Raw genomic sequence first — 19,831 nt, 5'->3', positions numbered from 1 at the left:
CAAAGAAACTGGGACAACCCGGTGGGCAACTTCTAAGGTAGCAACCTCGGTGCATGCCAAATCACCATTTGACACAAGATTCATGTCAGAGGTGAGAAGGCACTTTGTTTGATACCAAACATGACATTTAGGCAGTACCGTTATGGACCTGCCAACCATGGGTTTGCCCGGGTGCCAGCCCAGGTTACTTTGTGGACCGTCTATCACTTAGTGTCCTTTATTGGTAAATGGCACTGTAGGGACATATAAAGCTTGTACGTATGTGTCCAAACTTCTGATATACTGCATCCTGCCACCTGGTCTTTAGAAGACCTACCTTAGGGGTGACTGATATATATTAAAGGTAGTGCATTGACACTACCAGACATGGTGAGTGCAGAGTCGTGTTCAAGCAGTTTTCCTTGCTCCTGCAGTCTGCAATGGCAGGCCGGCTGTCAGTAGTTTACTAGGAAAAATAACAGATGGTGGACGGAATGCTTAATCAATCAAACATTCACCCCTAGTCAAAGATCTGAGTTAAATCCATTTTTTTTTGCATGTCACACCATTCCAGTTTAGACCCAACAATATGCAAATCAGTGCTGTTAGCCTAACGCTAGGTTCCTTGTTGCGTTTGTCCCTTTTCAATATATTTTTTATTACCTCTATCCTCGCGCTGCATTAATTTTTTAACTTATTCCTTACTGTGTTTTAATTTGTCTACCTACCCTAAGCCGTTTCCCCGGTCTGCCGTGGCGTTCTTTTCCGATTGAATGGAGGGAAGTGGAGCCGCTCTATTTAGGCAGGAGCACTTCCGGCTGAGTTAGCAGCCTAGTGCTTGAAGGAACGGCCATAAATTGGCATGCTGGGGCGGATGCGCAGTGGACGCGCCAAAGGCAAGCCCCTCTGTGCCTGTACTGCACTGCTCCAGGACCCCTGGTTCTTGTACCAGTGAAAAGGATAACATACTCACCCCAGAGAACAGCTTCTTAACACACGTGAACAGGGTAATGTTGCGGCCTGTTTTCTCCCCCTCAATTTGGGAGAACTCTTGACTGACAACACTACTGGCGACCCTGTCTGTAACTTTCAGCCCACCTTCCTGATATTGGGCTCGATGATAGCTCAGGATGTCTCCCTTCCTTCTTGCTTGGATATGAACACCCTCACTGGATTTCTCATTAATGCCAGATCACTTATTAAAATCAAATCGAGTTGTAACGTCTTTATTTCCTATCATGAGCCGGACTGGGTGTTCGCTACAGAGACCTGGGCTAAGGACCCCTCAGGTCCTGATCTGGTTGATGCTGTTCCTCCGGGACATACCATCTCCTGGCTTGATAGAACTGGCAAAATTGAGGGGGTGCAGGGGTTTGGGCCATTATATAAAAGGCTTCTTATACCTGTTTTATAGAGCCATTATCTACTCCTAAGACTCCCTGTGTAGCATTACTTTTCTCTCTAAAGGTGTTCCCAATCGAATCTTTTGCTGGAATCTTGGTTTATCGGCCGCTGGACCTAGGTCTTCTTTTACCATGTAGTTCGCTAACCTCATAGAACTCTATCTTGCTAAACAAAATCTTTCCCTTTTGCGAGATTCTAATTTTCATTTTGACAACGACTCTTGTAAAGTCTTGCAGGCTTTCAGAGATACAATGTTATGTTGTGGTTTTCCACAATTAGTAAGGACAGCTACTCATGATTCGGGACACATTCTTGATGGCACTTTCTCTTGTGACCATCGCCTTAGGGTAGATGAACCTCTTCCCCTCACTTGGTCTGCCCATCATGCTGTCCCTTTTTCCCTTTCCTTCCCCACCACACATTAAACTGTCCCATGGAGTATTAATAAGGTGTTTAAAAGAAATTGGAAAAGTATAAGTAAGAAAGCCTTTTTACGGGCTCTTAACAGTCAAATTTGGAGTGACCATAATGATACTAATTTGGTAGCTACAGAGTATTCGGCATGGCTTACATCCGCTCTTGCGCCCCTTAAAGAATCCTATGTAGGTAGGAAGAAGCCCACCTCGCCCTGGTTCTCAGAAAAGATGAGAATTCTTTAAAAAGCTTGTCACCGCCAAGAATGCATTTGGCTTCAACATTATGATCTGCTCGAAAGAGCCAACAATAAGGCTAAGCGGGTAGAATGCAAAGCAGTCATTAAGCTAGAGAAATCCTTATACTGAAATCAGAAGATTGCATCATTCAAGTCCCCCAGGGATCTGTTGAAACTGATCGATTTTTTATCCATACCTTCTGTTTCCCCCAATACTAAGAGCTCACAGGATTTCTGTGATCGTACGGCTAAATTCTTTCATTCCAAAATATCTGGGATTTTCTCTTCTTTGGATAGTCTTAATTCCGAGCCCACCAATTCTGGCCAAAAGACTAAGCTCACAGTCCCTAGTCCCCTATAGACTCGACACCATCTCTCCATCAGGATGGTTGATGGCTTACAGGAAATTGGGGTCACGGACCTAGCTTTGAAGCTTCTGGCATCCTTCCTGACTGATAGGTCACAGACGGTGGTGGTGGACCAATTCTACTCTGACCCTAGAGCCACTTTGTGTGGAGTTCCTCAGGACTCATCCCTGAGCCCAACTTTGTTTAACATAAATGTCTCCCCGCTGGACAAACTGATCAGGTCTTTTGGGCTTCAGGCGTTATCCTATGCTGATGATACACAAATAATTGTGTCTATCACAAAGGATATAGAGGCCTCCTCTGCCAACTTCAACAGCTGCATGCAGGCCGTGGCCTCCCCGTTGACCAAGCTGATTAGATCCTTTGGGCTGCAGGCATTATCCAATGCTGATGATACACAAATAATTGTGTCTATCACAAAGGATATAGAGGCCTCCGCCTCCAACTTAAACAACTTCATGCAGGCCATGGCCTCCTGGATGGTAGCAAATTTCCTCCGACTGAAAGGGGACAAAACTGAGGTTTTGATCTTTGTCAGTCAACAAGCTATCTGGACTCGCTCTTGGAGGCCAGTAACGCCTGGGCAATGTCCCAGCCCTGCTGCATCCGCAAAGAATCTTGGTGTCCTAGTTAACAACAACCTGTCCTTTAATCTTCAGGTCAATAAGATAGTATGATCCTTTTTATTGGGTTATTAAGACCCTTGGGAAGGTATTTCCATTTATTTCTCTTTCTGTGCGTAAACAAGATGCTGTAGCACTGATTCTGTCCAGGATGGTTCATTGTAATGCCCTCTACCTGGACATTAACAAGGCCGCCATTGATAAGCTGCCGCTTGTCCAGAATGCTGCAGCAAGACTCGCTTTGGATCTTCCCAAATATCATTCAGTTTGTGATGCTGTTCTGAGACTGCACGGGCTCCCGGCTGCCAGACAAATTATATTTCAGGCCTTAGGCATTGTTCATAAAGCACTTCACAACTCGGGCCGTGTGGGAATTAAACCTCTCTTCCAACGGCATGTTCTCACTAGACAGTTGCGTTCTGCTGGTAAAAACCTGTTGGTTATTCCTAGGTTTCACAGGGCAAGATGGGGAGGGAGAGCCTTTGCTGTTGCGGCATCGAAGCTTTGGAACACACTCCCTCCATCGATGGATTTAACCCAGATCTGTGACTGGGGGTGAATGTTTGATTGATTCAGCATTCCATCCATCATCTGTTCTTTTTGCATGTGTCGCCCTAAGTGGGAAGGGTCTGCCCAGACCTGGGTCCCGTGCTCTCCATGCCACCAGATTCAACCTATGCTGGCTGATGAGGGGTGTTACCCTGAAACCGGTCCCAGGATGCTAGTTTCTGGTCCGAGCTCGCCGGCTCCCATGAGGAACCGGGTCAAGACTGATTTGTATATGGCTGGGTCTGAACTGGGGGGTTGATGAGAGCTAAAGAACGATGATGGATTCAATCCAGATCTGTGAATGGGGGTGAGTGTCTGAAAAGTTTCAACGCTCCGTCCATCTCCTTGTGTTTGCTTTGTTCGCCCTAAGTTGGCAGGGTATGCCCAGACGTGGGTCTCTTGCTCACTTTTCCACTGGTTTCAAGCTAGCCTAGTTGATATGGGGTGTTACCCCGAAACTGGTCCCAGGATGCTTGTTTCCGGTCCAGGGAAGACATGGCTTGGCAGTTCAGGCTGGTTGAGACTGGGTCAGACTGAATTGCATATGGCCATGTCTCAACTGGGGTGGTGGAGTGAGCTAAAGAATGATGATGGATTAAACCCAGATCAGTTGACTGGGGGTGAGTGTTTGATTTGCTCAAACGCTCCGTCCATCATCCCCTTTGGGTTTGCTTTGTTCACCCTAAGTTGGCAGGGTATGCCCAGACGTGGGTCTCTTGCTCACTTTTCCACTGGTTTCAAGCAAGCCTAGTTGATCAGGGGTGTTACCCCGAAACCGGTCCCAGGATGCTTGTTTACCATCCAGGGAAGACCTGGCTTGGCAGTTCGGGCTGGACTGTTCCCATGAGGCACAGGGTCAAGACTGATTTGCATATGGCTGGGTCTGAAGTGAGGTGGCGAAGTGAGCTAAAGAACGATGATGGATTCAACCCAGATCTGTGACTTGGGGGTGAGTGTCTGCTCCAGAGTCATAACCATCTGCAGTGGAGCAAAAAGTGTGTGTGTGTCTGTACACCACACAAAAAGGGTACTTTCCTGCACTGAGTTGAAGGTGTTTTATCTGTGTAGTAAGATAAAATATCAGTGCACATTTGTGCCTGTAGACTAAGGTCCCTGGACCTGCACTATGTACATCCCAGTCCTTTCCATAATTGGACCAACCATCTCATTGCTCTCAGCTTCATTGTCTAAAGTGAACATCTGCTGGGCGGTTTCAAGTGAAGGAGTTGCCTTCTTTTCAAGTGCTTTGAGGGTGTCGGCTGTTTTTGCAGTCACTGAACCGAGCAAGAAAAGTCAGTATATGTATACATCCAGGCTGTAATCTTACCTTCCCTGGTCGAGCTGTAAAAAAAAAAAAAACAGGGACGTAATCATAGCAGACATGCCGCTACGGCGTCTTACAGGTGCAAACAGTGACTGGGTGTCTGCGTGGTATGCCTCTTAACTCAGTACGTCCTTTGGTGCCATGAATGTCCAGCTGTAATTGCTCTCCTTGTGGTTTTCTGTGGAAACCCAACAAATGTATTTTGTTTTTGGTGACAAAATTGTGAAGGGAAATGGTATTCACTGCAGCTCCAAAGGTGTATGCCCCCTCTTAGAAGGACTCAGAGGATGGAATGTGCCTCTCTCAACACCGAAGTACCTCCCCGGCCTTAAGAAAGAAACCGAGTAGATGGCTTCTAAATCATGGCCAGCACTTCTCTGTTTGGGAGGTCCCAAAGTTAACTCTGTTTACTGTCTCCTCGCTCATTTGCCAGCTGTAAACCCCTGAAAGCAGGCCTCCAGGCAAGGACATGCTCTGGCCACCTCCAGAGGGAGGAGCCCAGAAACAGGACTTGGGGTTATGGAGATTCCAGCCTTCTGGCAGCTCCGTGATATTGAAAGATGCTCCGAGTATCGTTTGTGTTGTAGATGCTTGGCCTCAGTCCTCACAGGATGGGTTCCTGCAGAGGGTCCCGATCACAGCAGGGTCTGTCAGAGTGGGAAGGAACCCTTCCTATGGCGGTGAGTAACCCTACCTGAGAAGCCGCCGCGTGGGCCTCGCGGTGGACTGCCAGCACTCGGTCTGTGGTAGGTTCCCCGTCTGTAGTGGGGCTGGCACATCACTGCACTCATTCTCACTGCTGAGGCTGGAAACCCTACAGGGAGCCCTCTGCGCTCCTCACCATATGGACGGAACTGCTCATTCATTTCCCATCACATTGAAGCAAATTAATTTCCCATCGTGTTGACCCTTCTTTCCACATCCAGAGAAGCAAACTCGCTTTCTAGGTCTGTGTTGATCGGATCATGTCTGCTGTTCAAATTCATTTCACATATTTCTGTTAAGGAAACACCATTATTTAATAATAAAAACATTATTTTATTTTTATCTACTTCTAAAGCATATCATGTTATAAAATATGGCGGTTAAAACATTGTAATTCTGCTTGCGTGGTGTCCTGGGCTGGCATCTCCGGAATGGAACCTGAGGGCTCTCACTTAGACAAAGAGCGCACCTCACAGGCAGCGGCGAGGCCTTCGGTAAATAAGGCACCTGTTTAATGTTAACCTGTGTCCACTTTTCACACTGACGACACGCTAAACGAAGGCCTCCACACAGGAGAAGGAATGTTTGCGTGTAAGAGTTCGCTGTGTCGAGGAAAAGCTTGTTGTTGTTAAGTCCTCTCGAAAAGCAGAAGGTTGCAGCAGGAGCTGGAGAGGATGCATCAAGAAACGATTGTCTGATGTGAAGGTCAAGAGGTGAGTCCACCGAGGAACCAAAAGCGTTGCATTCTCTTGTAGCGAATGAAATCCTGCTGTGTAGTGAGACCTGGCGCGCGTTGGATGGGCGACCAATAAGGCAAAGGTAAGCCCAACTGGATGTTGAGACAGCAGGAAGTGCTGCTTTCAAAGACGGGTCACCTCAACCTCTTGTCAAAAGCAGATGAAGTGTGGGCAAGCCAAAGCTCAGGGCAGCACACTCCAGAAACGGGCGGAACCTCGCTTACGAAGAGTCCTTCTGCTGTCGCATTCTTTGAGGTGGGTGACGCCATCTGCAAGGCCTCTGGGAATGCATGCACCACTGACCCAAGGAAAAGACTGTTGCACCAGCAGAGACCTCAGGGCAGCACACTCCAGAAACGGGCGGAACCTCGCTTACGAAGAGTCATTCTGCTGTCGCATTCTTTGAGGTGGGTGACGCCATCTGCAAGGCCTCTGGGAATGCATGCACCACTGACCCAAGGAAAAGACTGTTGCACCAGCAGAGACCTCAGGGCAGCACACTCCAGAAACGGGCGGAACCTCGCTTACGAAGAGTCATTCTGCTGTCGCATTCTTTGAGGTGGGTGACGCCATCTGCAAGGCCTCTGGGAATGCATGCACCACTGACCCAAGGAAAAGACTGTTGCACCAGCAGAGACCTCAGGGCAGCACACTCCAGAAACGGGCGGAACCTCGCTTACGAAGAGTCCTTCTGCTGTCGCATTCTTTGAGGTGGGTGACGCCATCTGCAAGGCCTCTGGGAATGCATGCACCACTGACCCAAGGAAAAGACTGTTGCACCAGCAGAGACCTCAGGGCAGCACACTCCAGAAACGGGCGGAACCTCGCTTACGAAGAGTCATTCTGCTGTCGCATTCTTTGAGGTGGGTGACGCCATCTGCAAGGCCTCTGGGAATGCATGCACCACTGACCCAAGGAAAAGACTGTTGCACCAGCAGAGACCTCAGGGCAGCACACTCCAGAAACGGGCGGAACCTCGCTTACGAAGAGTCCTTCTGCTGTCGCATTCTTTGAGGTGGGTGACGCCATCTGCAAGGCCTCTGGGAATGCATGCACCACTGACCCAAGGAAAAGACTGTTGCACCAGCAGAGACCTCAGGGCAGCACACTCCAGAAACGGGCGGAACCTCGCTTACGAAGAGTCATTCTGCTGTCGCATTCTTTGAGGTGGGTGACGCCATCTGCAAGGCCTCTGGGAATGCATGCACCACTGACCCAAGGCAAAGACTGTTGCACCAGCAGAGACCTCAGGGCAGCACACTCCAGAAACGGGCGGAACCTCGCTTACGAAGAGTCATTCTGCTGTCGCATTCTTTGAGGTGGGTGACGCCATCTGCAAGGCCTCTGGGAATGCATGCACCACTGACCCAAGGAAAAGACTGTTGCACCAGCAGAGACCTCAGGGCAGCACACTCCAGAAACGGGCGGAACCTCGCTTACGAAGAGTCATTCTGCTGTCGCATTCTTTGAGGTGGGTGACGCCATCTGCAAGGCCTCTGGGAATGCATGCACCACTGACCCAAGGAAAAGACTGTTGCACCAGCAGAGACCTCAGGGCAGCACACTCCAGAAACGGGCGGAACCTCGCTTACGAAGAGTCCTTCTGCTGTCGCATTCTTTGAGGTGGGTGACGCCATCTGCAAGGCCTCTGGGAATGCATGCACCACTGACCCAAGGAAAAGACTGTTGCACCAGCAGAGACCTCAGGGCAGCACACTCCAGAAACGGGCGGAACCTCGCTTACGAAGAGTCATTCTGCTGTCGCATTCTTTGAGGTGGGTGACGCCATCTGCAAGGCCTCTGGGAATGCATGCACCACTGACCCAAGGAAAAGACTGTTGCACCAGCAGAGACCTCAGGGCAGCACACTCCAGAAACGGGCGGAACCTCGCTTACGAAGAGTCCTTCTGCTGTCGCATTCTTTGAGGTGGGTGACGCCATCTGCAAGGCCTCTGGGAATGCATGCACCACTGACCCAAGGAAAAGACTGTTGCACCAGCAGAGACCTCAGGGCAGCACACTCCAGAAACGGGCGGAACCTCGCTTACGAAGAGTCATTCTGCTGTCGCATTCTTTGAGGTGGGTGACGCCATCTGCAAGGCCTCTGGGAATGCATGCACCACTGACCCAAGGCAAAGACTGTTGCACCAGCAGAGACCTCAGGGCAGCACACTCCAGAAACGGGCGGAACCTCGCTTACGAAGAGTCCTTCTGCTGTCGCATTCTTTGAGGTGGGTGACGCCATCTGCAAGGCCTCTGGGAATGCATGCACCACTGACCCAAGGAAAAGACTGTTGCACCAGCAGAGACCTCAGGGCAGCACACTCCAGAAACGGGCGGAACCTCGCTTACGAAGAGTCCTTCTGCTGTCGCATTCTTTGAGGTGGGTGACGCCATCTGCAAGGCCTCTGGGAATGCATGCACCACTGACCCAAGGAAAAGACTGTTGCACCAGCAGAGACCTCAGGGCAGCACACTCCAGAAACGGGCGGAACCTCGCTTACGAAGAGTCCTTCTGCTGTCGCATTCTTTGAGGTGGGTGACGCCATCTGCAAGGCCTCTGGGAATGCATGCACCACTGACCCAAGGAAAAGACCTCTGGACAGCTATATTCTTGCCGACCTGATAGGCCTCTCCGTGTGTTTTAGGAGAGAAGTTTGTCACGTGAGTGTCTGGATCAAGAGATGGAGGCGCGAGCTGGTCCATTTGGGAACGTTACTGTTTTTAGTCATTTCAACTTGATCTTTGTAGTTTTTAGTTTTTAATCGGTTTTGTATGCAAGTATAATGTTTAAGCTTTGGTGAATTATTTAAGCTAATTTTAATAAAAATGAAGTCATTGAGTGAGCAGCTCCTCATCTCGTGTGCCCCCCATTCTTTTATTTTCTCTGCCAGGTGGTATAACTCTCTTCATCTAGCCCTGTGGATCCAGAGGCGTTTTAAGCACATGAACGAAGTATGAATTAATGTATGCAAAGCCAGCTGCACACACATGCACCCTATTCCTATCCTATTCCTAGTGAGGTTTCAGGGAACGGTATGCGCCTGTGGCAGAAATATTTATGTACAGGTTAAAGAAAGTGGATATACAAATGGGATAAATTTCACTCAGAGTCGAGCTACTGCACTTCTGAAATAAGCAAAAATAACGTACAAAGTATTCTCTGAAAAAAAGCAAAAATAAACGGTTCTTTTCTGTGACCTATTTTGTTGATGGTAACGGATCGCTCTCTTCTTACATGTTAATAGAAATATTCACATTTTTTTCATAATTGGATGAAGAAAGTTTTAAAGCTGATAACCTTTCAAATGTGAACGCCTGTAGAAAAAGCAAAGAAAAGATGCACAGCGAGGCTCAGCGTTTTCCTCTTGAAACTATGCTTCTGAACTTACCTTTGCAAGATTGCAGGGGTACGTGGTCACTTCTGTGCGACCATGCAAAGAGAACACAAAACGCTAAAGATGACATTTGTCCAGTGTCTGCCACGAAGAAAAGACAGGGCCGTAGTTGTTTTGTGGAGGAGAATGATTTTCTCTGATAGGTGGAGATAAAACCATAAGGATCAGGTCCTACTTTGCATAGCGAGAAAATGGCGTCTGACTCTATTCCGCAGCCCAGCCGGGGGTTTGGAAACACAAGACTGAATAGAGCAAATGTTTCTTATTTTCCCTGGATTTTATGAACGTAAGTAAAACCTGCCTTAGCTGCCAGAAATGTTTTCTAAGGAGATCCACAAACTGATTGTGTCACTAAAACTTTGTTTCATTGGACCCGGACGCGTTGACAGTCTTCAATTTGTACTTGTACTTGACTATCTATGTACTTGACTATCTATTTGTACTTGGAGATGACAATGCTTGTTTACTAGTGGAGCTGCCCCTAAGGTCCCCTTGAGCCTGCTCCCACTTGAAGAAGTGGCCTTCTCAAAAGATTGTTAGTAGACGAGCACATTCTCCTCTTATTCAGCTCATAAGTAAAGACTGAAATGTTATGTTACAAAAACGTATAGAAATAAATTTCATAATGAAGGAGATAATGCGGGGAAGGCCCGTTTGTGTGAATAATTAACCCTCCACGCTTGTGCTCATCAGCAGCAAACATGTGGGCTTTGCTTTCATCGAACGTTTAAAACTTGTTAACGCGTGGGACAAGAATGTAGATTTGAAGAATGAACAGACTTCTGCCTGTACCCTCAGCTGCTGTTTGACTCTGGGTTTAGCTCCTTCCATCATCGCTGTAGTAGAGCGCTCTGAGCCGCCCCACGCTGCAGGAGGAGCAGGCGCGGTGCCGTGTGCACCAGGACATGGCGGGCTCCTACACGCAGATAGAACCAGAAGAAGGGGCTGAAGCTTGGGCAAGGAGACCCCTTGTGAGCACAATGAAGACCAAAGGCTTCTTGAGCAAGGAGCAGTGTAGAGAGGAGTTAACGTGGGCAGCCCGGTCTTGGAGCTTCTGCCTCTTGGTGCAATAAGTGGAACTCTCTCCTAGTGCAGAGCCGCCGGCCGGTCTTACTCCCTTAGTTTCTCCACCTGATCCCCTCAGATCGATCATTCAAAGTAAGCCTCAGGAGTCGCGCGTCCCCTGCATTGCCCACGGTACAGGAGATCGCGTTCAGGAACCGCATGTTTTGGGACAATCTCTAACCCTTCTATCTAGATGGCTATGAAGTGAAGTTTCCCCTGATTAACCAGCCCTCATTCAGTGTGAAGTGACCTCTCTGTGTCTCTATACTCCTTAGGGCACGGCGTTATCATACCCAGTGGTCAGCCCAGTGCAGGTACAATGCCAGACAATCGGGCATTGTGCCACACCATGAACCCTTGCGTGTTGATGTGTCTGGTAATGTATTCTGTCTACCTTAGAGCGTCGCCTTTTCCACGGGAAGCCTGCTGTTGTTGGGTATGAGCCCCTTTGTTCCTGCCTCCATTCTGCTGGCAGTGCCTCACCCATCCTGGAGTATTGAGAGCTGGTGGCCAAACGTCCTGTGCTCATACAGTGCATCCCACCTGGGAAGTCCATGCTTCCTTGCTGGTGGGCATGAACAAGACACGTTCCTCTGTTCTAGACACGAGGCGGCTGCTTCAGCGATGCTCCTGATGAAATGAGCGGCCTGTACATAGATGTGTTCTGCCGTGTTAGAGCGATGGTGCTGCCTTTCAGCTGTCAGCAGCCAGAGGCAGGTAGCCTAGCTGCACATGGTCATGACAGCGAGGCTCAATCAAGCTCTCCTATCTCGAGGAACAAGAAGCAGTGGAAATGTTGGGTTCGGGTGCCTCTCACAGTAGATTGTAGTCTAAGGGCCTTTGATTGAGAACAGTCTTCGTTTAAGGAAGTAGAAACATTGGGTCTGATGGAAGAGGCATCTCTACTCTAATGTGCCGCTGTGTTCCAGAGTGAGCCTGGAGCTTGCCCATTGGGCAGCTTTGGGTAGTGATGTCGGTGTGACTGTCGGCATGTGTTCTAGCTGGTGCGCAACAGAAGCTGGGCTGTTGTTGTGCTTGCAGTTGCTGAAGTGTATAGTGTGTAGGTATACATACATAGTGACGCTTACACACTGCTGCTGTGCTTTGCTTCTAGGTGTCCGAACACGCAGAGCTGGCCTGGATTCTGGGGTGCCTGACGTCCATACCACGTGTACGACACCTGCCCCAGTGGAAGGTAATGACGGATGATTGAATAAAGCGTGGCACACATCACCTCTATCCCTTGCCTCTCTTGTGTACTACACCGTATTATTATCTTACAAACCTCTGTCTCTTCTCTTGCAATAGATTTGTAAATGAGATTGTTATCCTGGGCTGTTGCGCTTCTCACCATTACATGTTTCGATAATGCTTCTGCTGTTAAGCACTTGGATTTCACCCAGGATCTAAATGCCACTGCTGTGTGCACCAGGACTGCCCCACCCCTGTTTCAATTTAGGAAAGAGCTGAAAACACATCTGTTCGAGGCATGTGTGGCTGTAGATGCACACGCTTTGCGTACTCTTGCCATCTAGTGTTGGGTCCGGATGTGTGCAAGTTGGTTTTCTTCAAAGAAGTCTTTCAAGTCACAAGGTAAAATGACTCCTCCTCTGGGTGATAATGTGCATGGCCATCGACGCCTTTGTTAGATTGTTTTCTTTCCGCAATCCGGTTAGGACATGTGTGCCTGCTCTCCAGGTCGAGACAGTTTTCAACTTCTTTCGGTTCACGATTCACGTTTACCCTTGCTGGTATTATCAGATGTGTTTCCATCTTTGTGTTTCAGAATCTGAAAACTCTCACCCATTGGATCTATGCGCTCAAACAGCAGCCCTTTGGGCCTCACCCTTCTGGGCCTATCGTTCTACCCCCTATGGCTTCTCCATAGAGAGCCCTGCGGATGGAACAGATGCCTTTCTGTTTCTGCCTGAGGTGCCACGCCAAGTACCCACGGACCGATGTTCACCAGGTGTGCAATCTGTTTGTCACAGGAACACAGGAAAGAGGACTGCGAGGACTGCCGATCATTTCAGTAGACAAAACTCTACGACACCTGAAGGGCACGCCACAGGGAGATGCAGCGGAAAGAGGTCAACGACATGGACGACATCTTCAGACACTAGGATGTCGAGGAAAAGGAGGAGAAGGAACTCCATGACACCTCTGCGGCATAGCAAGAGGCTTTTTCCCATTCGGAGGCGGAGGGAGTGATTAGAGCCGGGTGTTGTTGTAAAACTCCCACGACTATACAGCACTCCCTCCTCTAACCACGAGGCCCTTGAGATGTGATGATGCCGGTGCGGGGGCCCCGAGTCACTGGAGCTCATGCAAGACTCCGGAGTGGCCGTACTTAACCCCCAATCTCCATAACTAATGTCGCCTGGCCTCCACAACTTAAGGACTTCTCCCCGGGACCCTTTTCAAACAATTTCAGACATGAATTGGGGAAGCAGACCTAGCAATTTGGCCGATGCCCGGTGGAGCTACCTAGGTAGCTATAGAGGAGATTGGCTGTGGATCACCCCCTCGGCCGTCACCTACCCAGCCGGACATTGGACAGACTTTCCTTCATCTCTCTGCCGTGTCTCCTTCCTTCCCCCGCCTTCCGACATTTCAGCCGGCTTGTTTGACTTTCACTTTGTCTTTTTGGTTCTCCTGAATTACTTTCCCCCTTGCCGGTCTTTCCTGACCTGATCTTCATTCAACCCCATTTTACTCTTCCCCTCTGACGTCTATATCCCATAGGATGTGTGTATATGTTAAGCTATGCTCTAGTAACTCATGCTACAGAGTAACACTGTTTTTTTCCCTCTGTTATACTAGGCCCCTGTAACTAACGTAATTTTGTAACTCGCCAATCCTCATGTAAAGCGCTGTGATACCTCCGGGTCTAGCCAGCGCTATATAAAACTCTGCAAATAAAAATACATTTCCATTGAAGACTCCGAATTAGAAATTGATCTCAAGATGCAGTATGTTCCATCGGGTCAGCGTACTGTGAGTACTGAAAGACCTCATCATGCCACCCAAAAAACAATCGACTCCGGAAAAACGTAAGGCTCTTGGGCCACCACTGCCAGCGGGCCATGGTCGGTACAGAAAATCCAATTTGGATTTCCCAACCTCGGGCTTGGCACGGAAACTTCAGCCAAAGCCAGCCACTTCGGCGTCCAGCTGACCAGCTCTACCTTCAGCACTGACCACCTCGGCACCGAAAAGAAAAATGATCTTGGTTCCAAAGATTTCGAGACCGGCACTGAGATCTGACCCTGGTACTCCAGTGGAACCGATTCTCCACACAAGATGCATGAGCAAGTTGATGTCCGTCAGAGGCAAATCAAAATCCAGCCTCACACCGGCCACATTCTGGCCGAAACTGTAGTTTCCGCACCACCTCCTTTCATGCTTCAGCTCACCTTCGGAGAGGCCATTGATGTGCTGGTGCCAACAAAGAAGAGAAAGACTGACAAGGCCAGCTGTCCTACACCATCTTCTCCACTACCTTTACCCTCTCCCCCTCACTCTCTGCGTGATCCATTAGACCTCACTCCTCGGGGGTCCCCACATTCCTTCCCAGGTGGGCATGGGACAGGGATGATTCCTTTGATGCACCCCAGCCTCTTGATTCTTGGTGGCCTACTACACTGACCCTCAAGGGGACACTGATCCCAACTTGAACCATGCTAGGCCATCTCCTGCTGATGACACCACCTCTTATCAGGAGCTTATTGGCAGGGTGCACACTCATCATCAGGTACCATTTCATAAGGAGCCTATAGAGGGGGATTTCCTTTTCGAAACCCGTTCCACAGCGCATAGGGCAACACAATATAACCCCATATAATACCACTTTGGGGCTGGGGGTAGGTGATTGCAACAGTTTCTTTTTACTTGGCAAACCAAAACATCGGATCAATGGGTGTTGGACATTATCCAGCATAGTTATTGTCTGGAGCTCATCACCACACCTCCAAACATGCGACCTCGAACTCAAAGGCAGGACCTCTGGAACACAAAACATCACTCAAACGCGAAGTTCTAGCTCTTTTACTCAAAGGAGCTATAGAACCATTCCCTCTACAACAGCTGTTGTCAAACCTTTTAATATCGCTCCTCCGTACACATTTTTCACAATTCTTTGAAATTGCCAATGTTTAAACATCTCTAGACTTATTTGAACATTGCGGTTAAATTCTGTGCCATTTTAAAAAACAATCTAATGCATGATTGTCCAGCATACTACTCCGGTCAGGTAGGCCTTACTGACGTGTAAAGGTATCCACGGTGGGATTAAGAGACATTGGAGAGGGGTTTGAAGAATTCTTGGAGTCCCTTCCCTTATGACATCTGTCCCATGCAGGATATACATGAGAAAAGATGTTAGTGACGGCCCATTACAGATCGGCGTACTGTTGCTTATTTTTTCCCCACTGTAAACAAACACTGTTGTCAGCATAATGCTTCGTTTAGCCAGAGCCTGGCACCTCCCTGGGCTCACTTCCCAGTTTGAACATCCTGCTCTACCACATCAGGGGTCATTAGCATACTCCCTGGACTTCCTAATCCCCCAAAATCACGCTTCTTTGCGGCCATTCTTAGATCTACGGCCCTTAACTCATTACATATGGTCAGAGCATTCCATATGGTCACTCTCCAAGATGTTAGCCCACTTCTCCATCAAGGCCACTTTGTCTTTCCTACACTTAAAGGACGCCTACTTTCACATTCTGGTACATCTGGCACATAGCAAATGGCTGAGGTTTGTGATCGCAGGCAAACCTTACCAATTCCTCCTGCACATAGAGTATTCCCCAAATGCCTAGCCATGGAGGCAACACATTTACCCAGAAAAACATCCATGACTACACATATCTCAACAACTGGCTTATCAAAGCCAGCACTCTTCTTCGGTGTCAACAACACACTCAAAAATGCCATAAACCTGCTCCATCAGCTGGGGCTCACCAGCAGTTTCCAAAACTCTCCTCTCCGCCTTTTCAGGTTCAACCATATCTGGGGGCTATCCTAAACACACAACTGGGATTAGCTTATTCTTATAAAGCAAGATACCAAATATCCAAAAGCTACTACCGCTTTTCAACCCAACCAACAGTTGACAGTCGGAACTATCATGCGCATACTGGGTGTGATGCCATCATGCATCGCCATAGTGCCACATGTATGGCTGCACATGCACCGCCTTCAGGAATGTCTGGCACGACAGTGGTCTCAGTCACTGGGTCAATTAAAGGATCTAGGGCCATATGTAGGTAGCCTCACATTTACCGATTCATAAATATCGAATTTTACCGATTCGGTATTTATGAATCGGTAAATGTGAGGTAGGTAATGATTCGGTAAAGTTTACCGAATCGGAAAAATACGGAAATTATGAATCGGTATTTACCGATTCGGTAATGAGGCATACCTTCCCATTGATTCCTATGGGCCTGGAGGCCCATAGGAATCAATGGGAAGGTATGCCTCATTACCGATTCGGTAAATACCGATTCGGTAATGGGGGGAGCATATACAAGGGTGGCAGGGTGTCACATTGACACACTGTTGCACCCCTGAATCTTGCATGTGTGCACATGTGGCGCACATACATGCCCTAAGGGCATGTATGTCTGCCACATGGCACTCTTAAATCAGCAAAATCTTGCTTTTTGCAAGGTATTCGTTATTTATCACCAACCTGTATTTGGTGGTAAATAACGAATTCTTAATACTGATTTTCACTCTTTAGAGTGCTCCCTACATTGCATTTCTGGATTCGGTATTTACCGAATCGGTATTTTACCGATTTCTTAATTTCCGATTCGGTAAATACCGAATCCAGAAATCAGCCCCCTACATAGCAAATGCCTAAATACCGGTCGGTAACGGGATATTTACCGAATTTCGTCCGTTACCGACCGGTATTTGGCTTCCTACATGAGGCCCCTAGCGTTGAAAAACCGCCACACTCGTCGCTTTCTGCATTGGTCGAACACAAACCACCTGACATAAAGGAGGCCTTTCCTCAACCCTGTTCCCCTCATCATCCTGACAATGGATGCATCATTGACAGGCTGGGGTGCTCACTTGCACAATTTCACAGTCCAGGGTCTCTGGGATACCAAACACAAGGGTCTCCACATCTACCTTGAGCTTCAAGCTGTTCACCTAGCATTGAAAGTGTTCTGCCTCATCTGATCGGCAAGGCTGTCTCAGTCTAGACGGACAGTAAGACAACCATGAACTATCTTCAAAAACAAGGGCGGGACACTACAGTTGTCAAGCCTATCTCAAACCATTAGGCATTGGACTCTACATCACAGCATTAATCTGTTAGCGCAACCCCTCCCGGAAACAGACGACGATTTTCCCGAACTCCTCAGCAGGATGCGGCAACCAGTCCACAAATGGGAATTCCACCCACTATTCTAGGGCAATGCTCTGGATGAGTTGGTCAGGTATATCTTCCCACGCTTTTCCTCCTCTCCCTCTTCTTCCATTTCTGGTTCTGAAGCTCAGGCGAACATCCCTCACACTGGTGGCTTCCACTTGGGCCTGACTTCCCTGGTTAACAGCACTGCTTGAACTGTCAGTAGTTCCCCACAAGAAGCTTCTCTTCACCCCGGATCTCCTTACTCAGAACTAAGGAGGAATCAGGCACCCAAATCCCAGGCAGCACAACCTAGCGATTTCGCTCCTGAGATCATACAATTTGGTTATCTCAATCTCCCACCTGGAAGTAGGACCATTCTCAAAGAAGCTTGTAGGCCTACCACTAAAGCATGCTATGCAGCTAAATAGAAAAGATTTGTCTTTTATTGTCATGACTATCAATCCATTCATGCTACAACACAAAACATTATTATCTTCTACATCTAGAGCTCTCTGGTCTTGCATTCACACCCATAAGGTTACATCTGTCTGTCTGTATTTTGCTTTGGGTAAGATACGACCACCAGTTAGCCTCCAATTCAAGACCTCTCGATAACTCATCACCACTCACAATAGCAACAATGGTTTATTGGATCTGTGTCAAGCTCTTTACTAAGCTCAAGATACAAGTAAATTAATTTGCCATTGCATCTCCCTTCAAACTTAAAAAAAAAAAAAAAAAAAAAAAAAGTTTTACGTGAATGTATCAACTTACAAGGTACACAATGACTATTGATTGTCATTAAGTACAATAAAACCAAACATTTAAACAAAACCAAGCAAATACAAATATTTAAGAAAGTGTTAAACAGAATTCATCCTAGTTCAAAATATGCAACAAGATGAATTAATTTCTACAAAGTAACGGCGTGGTATTATTAGTGCCCTTGAAATGGACTCTAACGGCAAAGCATCCTCGATATCGCATAAACGATGTATGCACGCGGACTACTAAGACTCGTGGTAGTTTATTTTAACGTTTTAACACACCGTTCCGAGAAAAGGGGCTACTTATTTCTAATATGTTGTAACTAGGAAGCAGGTGTTCAACTTAAAGATAAAAACATAATTTTTTAACTGATTTCTAAATTAAATATCTAAAATTCCAAAGATGCTATTTTGAGCTGAGTTTGAATATTAATACCAGTGTCTTTGCAAACGTCCACAAAAATTCACACCTAAACTGCGTTAGCGCCACAAATGGCCAGAACACAAAAAGCCAATCACTCTTGTTTGATGCTATGTAATTACCAGGAATATATTATCTAATGTGGAAGGAGTAGAACAGACCATCTAGCCATTAGGAAAAAACATACAATGTAAATTAGGGGCTTTTAAAACAGCGTTGCGTACAGTTAGATCCACGCATTTTGTTTTTCTAGCCTCATTCGTTATCTTGGTTGGCTTTAATAGAAGTGCTTTGCGACAAAAATGTAACTAGTTTTTGAAGTGTAGAAGAAAATAATCTATTAACTCAACCGGCTGTATTTGCCATAAATTCTCTTGGGGATTATCTGTGACGAAGTCTCCAAATTTGACCATGCCCTGTTCTTTGCCACGTTTGCTTCAGTCCTTTTGTGATAATTGCTAATAGCTTTGTGCAATCTTGAAGAGGAATTTCAGAAAGATAATATGGAATGTTAAACTGACGAAAGAAGAGGTCCCTCTTAAACTAAAGAGAATGGAGAATCTCACATTTCACCTTTTTAGTGGCTTTGTGGATTATTATTAAACTAGGCAAGTCCTCTCTAACTAATGTTTTGAGCGTTATATCGGTAGTAGTATTACCAAAATATGAGTGTAACATTGGAAAGCTTCTGAACTGTAAAAATGATGCAGCCATCTAATACAGATGAAGATCTGGCAGCCCTAGTCCACTTTCCTTTTGTGGCAATTTTAAAACACTTCTTTTAACGCAGAACTTTTTTAATGCATATAAAACTAGAAAAAGGGCCGTCCATCTTGAAAAAACAGTCTATTGTTAGATTACATGGAATTGTCAAAAAAGGAAAAAGAATGAAGTGAAGAAAAAACATTTTAATTAGGGCTGTTCTCCGGATTACTGGTAGAGGTCAGGATTCCCTGTGATATATTTTTTTGTTTAAAAACAAAACCAAAAAAAGCTTCTTTACCTTGTTAATGATGAGATCTAATTATTCAAGTAAAAGTAAACTGGTTGCCCCGGAAAAATTCCAAGGCACCTATTAGGTGTATTTATGTGTATATATATCTTGGAACAGGAGCCAATACTACTTTGGTGCTAGTGAGTGAAAGATTCATTTGTTTGTTGCATTCATTCGGTAGATACTCAGGTTGTAATGTTAATTAATTGCCACAAGGGCGCATTATATATTAGTAATATCAGGCTAAACGAGCATTGGCATAGCCAATAGGTCTCGCTTTTGGGAACTTATAAGTGTTTAGCCATGCAACAGTTGCATAAATAAACATTTATAAGGTCCCAAAAGCGAGACCTATTGGCTATGCCAATGCTTGTTTTAACTACTGCAATCTATTGAAGCCTCACGGAGAACATCCGCGAAAGTGATCGCGATCAAACATCAAAGCGGCGGCGAAAGTGAAAGTAATCGCGGT

General features: G+C 47.0%; 1 protein-coding gene across 2 annotated transcripts in view; it reads left to right on the top strand.

Annotated features, from left to right (window-relative positions):
- The window catches only part of WARS2 (tryptophanyl tRNA synthetase 2, mitochondrial), a 152,731-nt gene that overhangs the window by 63,312 nt on the left and 69,588 nt on the right, over positions 1-19,831 (top strand). Inside the window, exon 3 of one of the 2 annotated variants that reach the window (XM_085620710.1) lies at positions 11,919-11,999. The exons of the other annotated variant lie outside the window; for it this stretch is intronic. Coding sequence (XP_085476836.1) covers positions 11,919-11,999 — 81 coding nt within the window. The remainder of the gene's footprint in view (positions 1-11,918; positions 12,000-19,831) is intronic. 2 annotated transcript variants of the gene reach the window in all.

Source organism: Triturus cristatus, chromosome 8 (genome assembly GCF_964204655.1).
Source record: "Triturus cristatus chromosome 8, aTriCri1.1, whole genome shotgun sequence".
NCBI classification, from domain to species: Eukaryota; Metazoa; Chordata; class Amphibia; order Caudata; family Salamandridae; genus Triturus; species Triturus cristatus.
This window is presented reverse-complemented; position numbering and strand designations above follow the sequence as displayed.